General features: G+C 42.6%; 1 protein-coding gene across 1 annotated transcript; it reads left to right on the top strand.

Moving 5' to 3' along the window:
* Window positions 1-3847: 3847 nt before the first annotated feature.
* rasl10b (RAS like family 10 member B) lies at window positions 3848-10053 on the top strand. Its single transcript, XM_030793109.1, has 3 exons — window positions 3848-4135; window positions 6653-6777; window positions 9783-10053. The coding sequence occupies exons 1-3, from the start codon at window positions 3848-3850 to the stop codon at window positions 10051-10053; spliced, it is 684 nt and encodes a 227-aa protein (XP_030648969.1).
* Window positions 10054-13041: the final 2988 nt, after the last annotated feature.

Here is a 13041-nt window from a genome sequence, read left to right as displayed (position 1 = left end):
TGCGTATAGTAGTCCGTCAATGGAAGACTGATCTCCACTCAAAGTCATGACTACGGATGCCACCCTCACTACGTCTGACGCGCCTTGACAAATATGACAGACTTTTCAAATACAACAATATCTCTTTTCCTGACATTTCAGCATAGACATGTCATCTTAGTTGGTGTCTGTAATTTTTTCGCAAAGACCACTGAATTCAGTGATGTTAGATCATTTGTAGTTTCTGCCCGAATTCCAGTAGTACTAGGGGCAGCTATGATTCTTAAAGGTTAAAATGAAATGTGTTTTAGCATGTTGACAGCGATGCTTTAAAATAAAGCGTTTGTTGTAGGTAATTCTGTACTCTTTCCAGCAAAGGTAAGTGGGGTGCACGAGGGTACTGTAGTAGTGGTGTTTTTTCAGTCTGTGGGGTTGTGCGTGCAGCAGCAAAAACTGACGTTCTGGTTTTTTTTTTTGGAGGGGGGGGGTTGTCTCTCAGTTCGCTGAGGTAACCGTTACCCCAGGAAAACTGACGATATAGTTGAGCAGTTGTTATTCTGGTCCGTGTGTTTGTACGTTTAGATAAAGTAGTTTCCACGTAAATATGGATCAATGGATTTGAGCCCGTTACACCTGGATACATTTGTTTACAGAATGTGCAAGTGATGTGAAGTGGACAGGTACAAACTACGGGGTTACTTAGCAACAGAGGAAAAAGATAGGGTTGCTAAGAGACAGCCGTGGTACTGTTCGTTGTCTGATGCAGTGTGCACACAGGTCTTGTAGTGCAGTGAAGTAAAAAAGACTTAAGATATAATTGTTATCTGGAAAAAGAAAAGATGTCGCCACTAACATCCTCCAATGTGGTTTTAGCAATTGTGTTTATTTTTCACCAATGTCAATCATAATCGGATTACATATTCATATTAGACGAATGCAAATCACTGCGCATCGGATGGCCCTCAAAGCGCTAAAGAATGCGCAAAAATGACGGGGAAAGTAATCTGTGACAAAGAGTCAACTCAGACAAGAATATCTGTACGTTTGACTGAAAGCAAAATAAAACACATGCATATATGGCTTTATTTAGCTACAGTCCACATTTCATCCCATTATATATACAATAAAGAGGGGAAAAAAATAACTTCTGCACATATTTCCGCCAAAATATGAACTTCTCTGAGAGCGGTATTGGATACGAATACGATAAGATGGGATTCGAATGTACCCATTTCTCCGTGGAGAGCTGTCACGCAGGGGGGAATCCGTTCGTTATGGATTTGCAATGCTGTCTGTCTCGGGTGGTGCTCGACAAGACGGGTTGATTATTTCTACATACGCGAGTAAGAGACACTGACCCAGCGATACACAAGGTCACGGGAGAGCAGTTTGACGAAGGCGTGAGGATTTTTTTTTATAAACACGCACGTATTGATATTTGTATTGTGCGTTATCTGTCGGGCATTTTGACCGTGCGTTGTGGGAGGGCTTCTTCGTTTAAGAGAGGAGGATGTTCCTTCAGGACACTTGCTGCAACCACCTGAATAACTCCCGTACTCGGAGGCTTCGAATGAGTGAAAACTAGTGAAAAGTCGTGTTAACGGTTAGATCGATAGCGCAGGTGTTGGGAATTCTACGCATTGGGTAGATACGAACTTCTTACCTGAGCTCAAGGTAAGAGTACAGCCTTTTATGCTTTCTTTGACCGAATAATCTGCGAGTGCAGTCGTGATTAATCCAGATTTAACAATTTGGAAATAGACAATAATCAGGCGTTCTTAAATTTCAAACCACGGGTGGGGCACACGGGAGGATTCGATAGACCAAACATTAAGCCTGTTTGTCAGTATTTTTGGAGAGCATTAAGGCTCTTTATCTTTATCCTGTGTACACGAGTATTTTATATATTTAGTGGTCCTGTTCTACATCACTTGGAATTGTCTGTGGTTTTATTTTTGCGCTGTATATATTCGTAGATCAGTATTAATCACGTCTATCAATATTTTGTAAAGCCTATCTAATACTTTATTCTCTGAACAGTGCTTAAATTCTTTACTGATACTTGATGTTTTAATGGAACAGTGGTTCATTTGAGTGACACTGTCTATTAATGTCTGTGCTCTACTTAGTTCCTGTTGACCCCATTCAAGCAAATTAGTGAAACAACCTCGTTTTTGAAATCACAAAATGCAATGTGTACTTTTTCTTTTTCTAAGCTCTGATGCCTTAAAAGCAGCACATGTATTCAGACCCTGAAAAATGACTTATAACATTGTACAGTTCAGACTGCTCTGAGTCTAGACGCTGCTCCACATCCATTAATGTCTGGATGAGGTTTCTCTCACATTGGTATTTTCATGTTCTCGTATAATTGAACAAAACGTTAATAATTTTCAGTTAGCGAGAACAGGTTAGAATTGCTGAGTTGAAAAGCGTTGCTTTGATATCGAAAGGTTCTTCACGGCTTCTCTCCAGTAACTTTGTCACATTCTAATTCCCTCATTAATCCTTCTTTAATGAGTGGATCTGGATTAGCAGAGCAGGTCTTAAGTATAACAGAGTAAATTGTCTTTCCAGTAGAAACCGTCTGTGGAACATTTTCAGCAGGGCTATTACCATGTCTGTGCAGCTTGGGTTTTTTAAATAGCAGTGTTTCTTTTGTCAGTCTCTCATTTCCATATTTAGATGTGTTCTCAACGCACAATGCGCTATTTTTGGAATGCTTGATTTTTACATATAGCCTATACCTGTGATGTGCACCACGTTGTCAGATTTTTCGTTTTTTGAAGAAAACTCCGTGACAAAACAGTTTTGGTTTTTTTTTTGTTTGTTTGTTTTAAATTTATCACACTACATCTAACACCAAGCTTCTCCTCCTTTCAGATCATCAGTCTTAATTACCAGTCTTGTCATTCTCTGTTAAATTACGTTTGTAACCGAAAATGACTTAAGCTAATTGCAGTTTGCAGTTTATGGTATCTTGAAGCATGATGAGAATTGCTATGAGAAGAATAGCTCATTTCCATCATTTCAGTATGTGTTCCCTGCCCGTATTTGCAAATGGATATGAGCTATATCTTAAGTGCACTTGAATGAAAAATTCCCCCTCCTAATTGGCTGTACACTTATGAGAAGTGGAGCCTGTGTTAAGGTAGTTGTTTTCTCTCAGATAAGTGTCTAAAAAACAACCATTTAATTTTATTTGAGTCAGTAATAAAAGGTGCTAGCAAGCCTCTGTTGCCAAGCAGCCAAGTTTCCGTCATGCATTTATTCATCAAGTGGAACGATAGAATCTTTGAAAAGGCTTTTCAGCACTTTTGAAAATTTCACGTTAGACCCCAAAAAAAGGAAGATCCTTTGCGTTTGTCCTTTATTTGAGAGCAAGTGATGAACCCCAGCATTAGTTACTGTGCCTGTACTCTTTCTTTCTTTTTCTTTTTCTTTTTTTTCTTTTCTTTTTGGGGGGGGGGGGTCTCATCCTCTTACTAACCCCTGCAGAACAAAAACCTAACGGCTCAATGCTGTTTTAACTGTTTTATGTATGTTCAGCACCATTAGGTAGCCGTTTTTTTTTTACGGAGAACCTTTTCCCTCCTCTTCCCAAAAAAAAAAAAAAAGACAGACAAAAATGAATAGACTGCTCCCCTGCAATCAGACATACAATACCCTGACAGGCAAAAGAGGAAGCTTGAAAGGGAAGTCTTTGACTTGTCATATTGACTAGGTATTGAAAAGCTCCCTCAGTGGCTCTGTGTGCTTCCCTCAGTGTCCCGGGGGCAGCTGTCCTATGAATGGGACCACGCCGTGCCCGTGCCAGCTCTCTCTGTCCTCGTTGGGACTATGCGGTGCCCGGGTGTCAACACACTGAATGCACTGGTCAGCGGTTTGCGAGAACAGGGAGGGTGGAGCGGGCGGCCGAGGAAGAGGTGGAAGCGGAGGGATGCTGCCCCCGTTCAGGATCGCCGTGCTGGGGGCACAGGGAGTGGGAAAGACAGCCATCGTGAAACGCTTCCTCCACGATGACTACAGCGACGTGCCCGCGCCGAGCCGGGCACGCAGGGTTCACCTGTCCGCCGCCGTGCTCAACGGGCACGTTCATGACCTGCAGATCACGGATTACCCGGCCATTAGCAGCTTCCCCGTCAGCTCTCTGCAGGTAGGAAGCCACACGGGAAACTTTTTAACAGGGTTTGGTTTCTGCTGAGTGCTGTTAAAAACTCGGCTTGTCTTAAAACGTGTGTTTTTCGTCTAATAATGGATGATATCTCTACGCACAAACGCGCATAATATTTCAATACTACATGCTATGCAGTTTCCTGCCATAGGTCTATACTGGAATAGACTGATTGAATGAAAGGATGGATGGAATGATGGAATATACTGAGTAGAATGATTGAATGGATGGAATGATGGGGTACACTGAATAGAATGATTGAATGACATGATGAATGGAATGATGGGGTATCCTGGATGGAATGATGGAATATACTGAATGGAATGATTGCTAATGGTTCATAAGTATTGTGTAATTTGTTATTATGATTTATGATTGGAATATGGGGTTCAGCTACATCCATAACGTGACACATGCATAAAGGGGAACAGGGAAGACACAGTTTTGAGACCCAGGGTGAGTAGCGTTACCTCCCTAAATAACTGGGAGAAATTATAAAAAGAACTGAGACAAATGACTGACCTCAAAACAGCTGAGTAAAAAATCTATAAAACCATTAAAGAGGCAGTTAAACGAGACCTAAAAGGCTAGGTTTTTCGTTTAGTTTTTTTTTTTTTTTTTTTGAGGGGAAACTTTTTTGACAGGGATCCTTTGAGTTATTATAACATGTTTGAGTTTGCCATGTTTGTGCCGGCTGAAACTCAGGTGGGGTTCAGCGGCACAGATGAGTGGTTGTAAATGAAAGAAAATCAATAGGTCTAGAACACTCCCTGAGGTAAGGTCAGCCTCCAGAGTTCTAAGCTTAAGTATTATTTTTCCAGTGAGGGTTTAATGTTTTAATTAGTCTTCATTTATGGCACTTGTACCTACCGCAGTTTAATGTTTTAATGTTCTTGCTGATTAATGAAGTTACGTTTGGAGGGAGAGATAAGAGGAGTAATTATAGTTAAACGTAATGTGGAGTATATCTCTGCGCTGTCATACTGCCCTCTATCTGTCTTCCAGCAGCAGACAGACTACACACAAACAGACCTGATCCTCAGACAGACTACACACAAACAGACCTGATCCTCAGACAGACTACACACAAATAGACCTCATCGTGTGGGCAGTAAAAGCAGGATGCCTGTTCAGCAACTCTTGTCATCGAAGAAAAGAGGACATATATCTTTCTCTCCCCCTTCTCCCTTTCTGTCTGTCTCTCTCCCCCTTCTCTCTCTCTTTCTCTCTTTCTGTGTGTGTCTGTCTCTCTTTCTCCGTCTATCTCTCTCTCCCTCTCCCTCTCTGTCTCTCTATCTTTCTCTCTTCCTCCCTCTCTCTCTTTCTGTGTGGAGTTTGCATGTTCTCCCCGCGTTTGTGTGGGTTTCCCCCGGGTGCTCCAGTTTCCTCCCATCACAAAGACATGTATGCTGGGATTGATACACCTGTCAGTGACCTTGACCGACACGCTGGCAAAAAGACCTGGAGTTCGTCCCCGGGCACCTGCAGCTGCCCACTGCTCTTAGCTTCCAGTGTGTGCGTGTGTGATCAGTGTTCTAGTGTGTGTGTGTGTGTGTGTGTGTGCTCACTGGATTATAGGATGGGTTAAATGCAGAGGCTGCATTTCACTGCTCACTGGTCTAGTGTGTGTATGACCAGTAAAGTTCTTCTTCTTCTTCTTCTTCTTCCTCACTCTATACCTTTTGAGATATGAAGTGTGGTCCGTAACCATTGAAGTACATCATTTACAAAGAACTTACATCATTTATGTCAGTGTATGTCCCATCAAAACTTTAGCTCAAAACCACCGCTATTTCTTTCCGTTTTGTAATGTGATTGTTATTTTTTCATTGAGATTAATGTAATTCACTGTCTTAACTCACCTGTTTTGCCTCGGTTTGCTCCACACAGCCAGCTCTTTCATATTTCAAGAGGTTTTGGGGGTTTTTTGTGGGGTTTTTTTTTCACTTGATCATCTTGGTTTTTCATAGTGGTCTTTGATTTTTTTTTTTTTTTTCCGAAACATTCTGTGGAAAACTCAGCTGTATAACTTTGGCCACTTGTCTTTAGCGCCCCCCCCCCCCCTTTTTTTGTTTCAGTTTCAAAGTTTATGCTGCAGCAACTGTTTCTGGTTCTTCACTGTTATATTCTGTTTCGCTAATTTCGTTCAAAATTAGAGAGCTCTTGTAGGGATCCAGGATCACTGTTGTTTTTTCATGTTTTTCATGTTTACTGTTCTTTTCTTCACTCAAGGGACAGTCATTTGGAACATACAGCTTATTAGTTGTACTCTACTAATGTTGTTGTTACATTTGTATTATAGACAGGCCTGGATTAGATTTATAACGTTAAAAAATAACACTTAACTTCATGCTACATTCAGCTGACGAAAACGTTGTGGTCTAGACTCACTTGGGTTGTCATCTAATGTGAAATGATGAATTGAATCGTTTGAAATAAGTTCATTCCTGGTGTGATTATCTTTGAGTGAGACTGAGTCTTGTGTGGCGTGTCGTCCAGGAGTGGTCTGACGCGTGCTGTCGAGGAATTCGCAGTGCACACGTTTACATCCTGGTCTACGACATCTGCTGCTTCGACAGCTTTGAGTACGTCAAGACCATGCGTCAACAGATCTTAGAGACCAGGTATGTGTCAAGCATGTTAATCATCCCCCTTCTCCCTCTGTCTTTATCCTCCCTCTCTTTCTCACATCCTCTCTCTCTTGTTTCTCTCTCTCTCTCTCTCTCTCTCTCTCACCTGTGCTGTCTCTCACTTGTGCTCTCCCTCTCTCTCTCTCTCTCTCCCCCCCTGCCCCCCCCCCCCCGCCCCCACCCCCCGTCTCTCTGTTCTGTTGGCTGTTTCTTTGATGTCAGCTGTGATTATACTGAGAAAAGGAAGCTCCTGTAAATGCAGACTGCAGCTTGACTTGGTCACTGTATGGATGGAAATCAGCCGAAAATCTTCACTTCTCTTTTCCCTCCGTCTCTGATTGTCAGTGTCAGGCAGAAACGCAATTAAGTAAAAGACATACGTATACTTCAAAAGACAAGACACACACACATACACGCACACACATAAAAGAGTGTGGAGGTTGATAAGTTTGTTGATGTAAATGCATTGGCCAGTGCTGTTGAATAACCCTGCGAATGGTTTGGCCTGTTAGTCCATCTGTCAACGCTAATGGATAGGAGCTTGTCACATCCATAGGCGTTTATCGATGTGAACAAACATTACCTGCTCTTTCGCTGCGTTTCTGTGGGCACAGGCTGCTGGCTGTATTCGGGGGGAATCCTCAGACAATGTGAGGGTGCTTACAGATGCTGTTTCTCATCACAAGGAGGTGAAGTCATTTCTGCCGCTGCTCACTTTCAGAGAATGACTTGTTGCTTCAATCACATCGGTGATGTCTAGAGCCATTAAATCAGTACTACAAATTGTTTGTGTGTGTGTGTGTGTGTAAGAGGCACACTAACAATGCCTCCGTCATCATGCATCGCTCAGTTCTCATTGGCAGGGATAGGGGTGTGTGTGTGAGAGTGTGTAAATGTGTGTGTGTGTGTGTGTGTATGAGTGCATGTGAGTGTTGGGAGATGCGTCTGTCGTTCGGTAAGGGAGATGGATGCTGAGCAGTTGCGTCATCTTGTCAGGTTTAGCTTGCGTCAAGGCCATGGACAGCAGCGAGGCAGGCGGTCAAACCACTGACAAATGCTCATGTTTTATCGATCCTGGCATGGCGCAATTAAACCGGCTTTGCCTGGCACTTCGTCACAGCCCCCCCAACACACACACACACACACGCAGATATATACACACACACACGCAAACACATACGCACACACATGCACACTAACACACACACAAAAATGCACACACACATATACACACATGCAAACACACACACATGCAAACACGCAGATATATACACACACACACACAAACACATACACACACATACGCTCACACATGCACACAAACACACACACACATGTGCGCGCGCACGCACACACCCACCCACACACACACACACACACACACACACACACACAGGATAAGGGGGCACCAGTTTGCACACAAGGTTAATTGGTGCTTTGTTAATGGCTAATCCTCCTTTAAATATGCGTTGGGCCTTGTTTACTTGCAAACTTTACTCAGATTCAGTGTCTGTCCTTAATTTGTTTGTTGTAGCCCTTCAGCGCTTTAGCTGCAGACAGAGATAATTGTACTCTACACAGGTACTTATCTTTTACGGTAGACACGATTCTCCTTACGCCATACATCCCTCCCGGCCAGAAACACACGTAAACTGTTCTTTCCCACCGCCTTATGCCGTGTAGCCGAGAGCGAGTGAATGAACAAGTGAAATAATGAATTAGATGATTTTTAAATTGGCTTTTTGGTTCGTTCAGGGGAAAGATGTACAGGGGGCAGACAGGAGGCGGAGCTGTCATGGGATCTGACTGATGGCGAAAACTTGCCCTGTTAGCTCTCATATCTCTCACAGTCTGACCGCACGGGCCTTGAGTTTCACCAAAAAAAAAAAAAATTAAAAAAAAGACCTGCACTGCTTCAGGGAAAGGCTGAGTGCTAATTGTGTCTCTGACCCAAATCGATGGAGAGACACGTTAATGAATGGTTTATGAATTTGAACCCAATCATTCGGGACCCGTTAACCAAGCCGTGGTATAAAATCGTTCTCGCAACATCTCAAATCGCTGGTTTAAATATCTGTCAGGAGGGCCATGTCGGCTAAATTCCAGTCTAGCAGGACGCGCATGGCTGATTGGCCGTCCCGCGCGATTCGACGGCGGCAGAGATCCCATTTTGTCTTTTATTTTCAAAACCGCCAAAAAGGCAGGGGGTCATCTTTTCCACGAGATAAGAGGTAGACAAAAAGCGTCTCTTCAGATTCCCCCGCTTGCTCGCGCTCTCTCTCTCTCTCTCTCTCTCTCTCTCTCTCTCTCTCTTTCTCTCTCTTCCTCTTTTTTCCCCCCAGAGACAGGAGGGGAAAGGCTGATGGCTTGGCCTCAGCTATCAGCTTCTTCTCCCACTGACAGCTTGTCAGTGCAGTGGTCAACACAGACGCTCTGCAGACTGAATAAATGCATGAGCCTTGGGTTTGGGAAGCTCCAGACTTCACCTCATTAGTTTCTGCTAAATCAAGATCTCCCCACAAATCCGGGGGGGTAGTTCTGTGACAGGAGTCAGGAAAGCGTGTAGTATGTGTGCTGTAGCTGTGTGTTTTTTTTTGTTTTTTTTTCAGGCATGCAGAACTCTGTGAATGTGCTTATTTGTTGATAAGACACTGGTGAATTAAAAGACTTTAATGCCTTTGGGATATACATTACTTTTATTTCTTTTCTTTTCTTTTCTTTTCTTTTTTCTTTTCTTTTTTTTTTTTGGTCAGAAATGAAACGAATTGGAAAAGAGGCAAGCGCTTAATCCCTCTGACTGATAAAAAAATAAATAAATAAATAAAAACAGCCTTGAGGCTTCTTCTCATGAAAGGAATAAAGTGTCGGAAAAGTTGCTCTTTCTTTGATTGACCAATTCAATACAGACAAAGAACTGCATGTTCTTTGCATTTTGTACATGCAGTCTTAACCAAGTAACTCCATCTGTGTGTTTGTTTGTGTGTGTGTGTGACTTCTAGGGTGCTTGGCACGGCAGAGACGCCCATCTTGATCGTGGGTAACAAGCGTGACCTGCAGCGTGGTCGGGTCATCCCTCGTCACAACATTTCGGACCTGGTGCGTAAGAGCTGGAAATGCGGGTACGTGGAATGTTCCGCCAAGTTCAACTGGCATGTGCTGCTCCTGTTCGGAGAGGCTCTCCGGAGCGTGGGCTGTGCCCGCTGTAAGCACGTCCATGCCACCATCCGTTTCCAGCGGGCGCTGAGACGGGAGCGATGCACCCTCATGTGACGCGGAAGGCGGACGCCTCCGCCAACGTTCCTCGGAAATGGCGCCTCCAAGCGTTGGCTGCGGTTCCCGAACCCGGACGGTTCTGGCGCCGTTAACCGAGCGCTTTTTTGATCCTCTTTGCCAAGAATTTTTTTTTTTTTTTCCCGCACAGACTTTGCTACAGCAGACAAGCAGATGTGCAAGCTCAAAGCAGAACCGTCTGCATTGCCAAGAATGATCAGACGATCTTTTTCCCTTAGGATTTTATAGGATTCGTTTTCACCGTCGAGGCGGCAGAAGTTAAACCATCACTCCAGCCTCTTTTGACTCAAACACCCAGCTTTAAAGTCACAACGACATAATGCGCTTTGTTCGGTCTGAATGAGACGGACGGTGGAAAAAACTTCCATCCACTGATCCTAGGCCAGTGTTGACGGGATCTTCCAGTTCTACCAAGCAAAAGCATCTCTCTCTCTCTTTTTTTTTTTTCCTCCCCTCTCTGTTGCTGCAAACTACCATTTGTACAGAGATGCATCAGCTGTTGAGCAGTTTTGTCGCAATACACACAAGAGCACAGATAATACAAGTGTCTACACTCTTCCACTCTGACAGACTGTGTGTTTGTTCGGTTCACGCGTCTCGTCGGAGGCAAAGTGTTTTATGTCGAGACACGTCACATGTCTCCCACTGAGAAACGTACCAGATCAGGAAAATTCGGATATTCAGTTATGTACAATCATAAACAAAGGAAAAATACTCATTGTTAGTCTCATGAATGAATAACCCCGTGATATAAAACCCATTTTTATCGTCTGCCCTGATTTTGTTTATAACAGTATCATTTCAGTGTTTACTAGGCTGTTTGACATGTCCCCCGGTTCACTCACTGTTTTCTTTACTGTTCTTGTTTGCATAACCTCTTTTTCACATCACACATCAAAACCCTACAACAAATCCCATCAGATTCAAAATGAAACAGTAATCGAAAAGAAAGATGTAAAGAACGATGAAAAGATGAAATCTCTTGTTGAGTATGTATTTCAGTAATTCTGTTTTCCTCTGTAGAGTCAGTGAAGGACAGACATAGAGTGTGATAGTGAACCCGTCTAAGTGTTAAAAAGTGAGAGCAGAAAAGTGTGATCTAGATCTAAATTTTACAGTGTGTTTCTGTGTAAATCCAAAGCTGTAGAGTATATCTGAGAGATTGCACTGGTTTGCACTAAATTTGACAATAAATTGTCTTGCTGGTTCTTTGGTCGGTCTTGTGACGCCTTTTTGTTATATTATAATACAGCACCTCTGCATTCAGGAAACCCGTAATGAGAACCCACTGCAGTGAAAAAACTGATGTGAAATTTTCCCCTCACAAGCTAGTTTAAACACCACTCGACTTATTGCAGGTGTGCACTTAACTTTCAGCTTCCGACAGACAGACTGATTCTGGATCAGTGTCTATTTCAGGTTATCCATGTTTTTGTTTTTTTTGTTTTGGTTTGTTTTTTTTTAATGAGGTCTACAAGGTTATACCAGTCACCACAAACAAATTCTCTGCATTGCTCAAGAGCATCATACAAAGTAAACAAAGTCACAAGGGAAAAGAAAAGAACTGAAGGTTTTGATGATATATTTCTGAAACAATTCCTACTGTGAATTGTGATTCAAATGATGTATACCGTGAGAACGTCACTGAATCTTTCTTTCTTTCTTTTTTTTTTCTTCGAGAATTGAAGAGTGAGTTAGTTTAGTCCCGATATCCCACTGGACCGTGCATTGTTCCTGTAGATGGTTTTGAGCATTAAGAACTAGTCTTTTCCAGTCTGTTGGTTTTTAAGATGCAGTGAGGACGAGAGAGAGCGAGACCGAGATAGAGAAGAGTGAGAAAGGGAAGGAGGAAGGGAAGGGAGGGAAGGAGGAAGAGAGATGGAGAGATGTGAACAGACGCAGCTGGTGTAGTGTGACAGACTGCTGTTCTGATGAGGCTATTAATAGCTCCCGACTTACGCCAGAAGTTATTCATAGGCCTGAAGGTTGCCGCCGCAAACACAAACGCACAAGGTGACTTGGGCAAGGCTGCAGATGAAAAACAGTGAGAAAAGAGGAGGGAGGAGGAGGAGGTGATGGGTTACTTCAGCAGGTCCAAAAAGTTCTGAGTTGCAGCATGACTCTCTAAAATATCAGACATAAAAGCAAATAATAAACCCTCCCTAAAGAAACTTGTTATGATCAACTCAATTATCTCTTTAAATATCTACAAATGCCACGTGTTAAGTTTGACAGTGAAAACAAATCCAATTTGAAAAAACGTGATGGATACGGATGTGCCTGCAGAGGCTTGTGTCTGTAAAATCTTGTCTTCTGTCATGGAGCTGTGAGAAAACAAACACAAGCCAGGACAGAGTTAGGCCATGGGGCTTGTATCTTTTGTGCTTCGATAAAGCGCATCTCTCTCTTTCTCTCTCTCTCTCTCTCTCCCCCTAACGCTGGCAACAGCTGTGAAACACCCTGGCTGAGCCTCATAATACAATCTGATCTTTTCCATTTTCCCCAGCAGTCCAGCTGCAGCAATGCTATTTCACCATCTCAAACAATAAGCCCATCTGAAGCCACAGGTGCCATGTGGTGTTGTTTGAAAGCTTTTATATTTGTTTATGACATCTGCAGGCTTTTTCAGGACACGAAGTTTTTGTTGTTGTTGTTATTGTTGTTGTTTATAATTGAATATAAATGTTATGAATCAAAAGCATTTCACAAAACACTCCAAATGACTTGACATCTGAATACAATGCAAATTCACAGTAGATAACAAAAAGGTCTTCTTCAGTTTGCTGGAGTTTGTTTAGTAAACACGTGCTGAAATGACACTCTTGAGTTAATTAATGCCATGAAAGAAAGAAAAATGTGTGTATATATACATATATATATATGTGTGTGTGTGTGTGTGTGTGTATAAAAATATGTGTTTATACAAATATTTAACCACACAGAAAAACACTTCCATGAGGTATTCGG

This window comes from Chanos chanos, chromosome 15 (genome assembly GCF_902362185.1).
Source record: "Chanos chanos chromosome 15, fChaCha1.1, whole genome shotgun sequence".
Classification (NCBI taxonomy): domain Eukaryota; kingdom Metazoa; phylum Chordata; class Actinopteri; order Gonorynchiformes; family Chanidae; genus Chanos; species Chanos chanos.
This window is presented reverse-complemented; position numbering and strand designations above follow the sequence as displayed.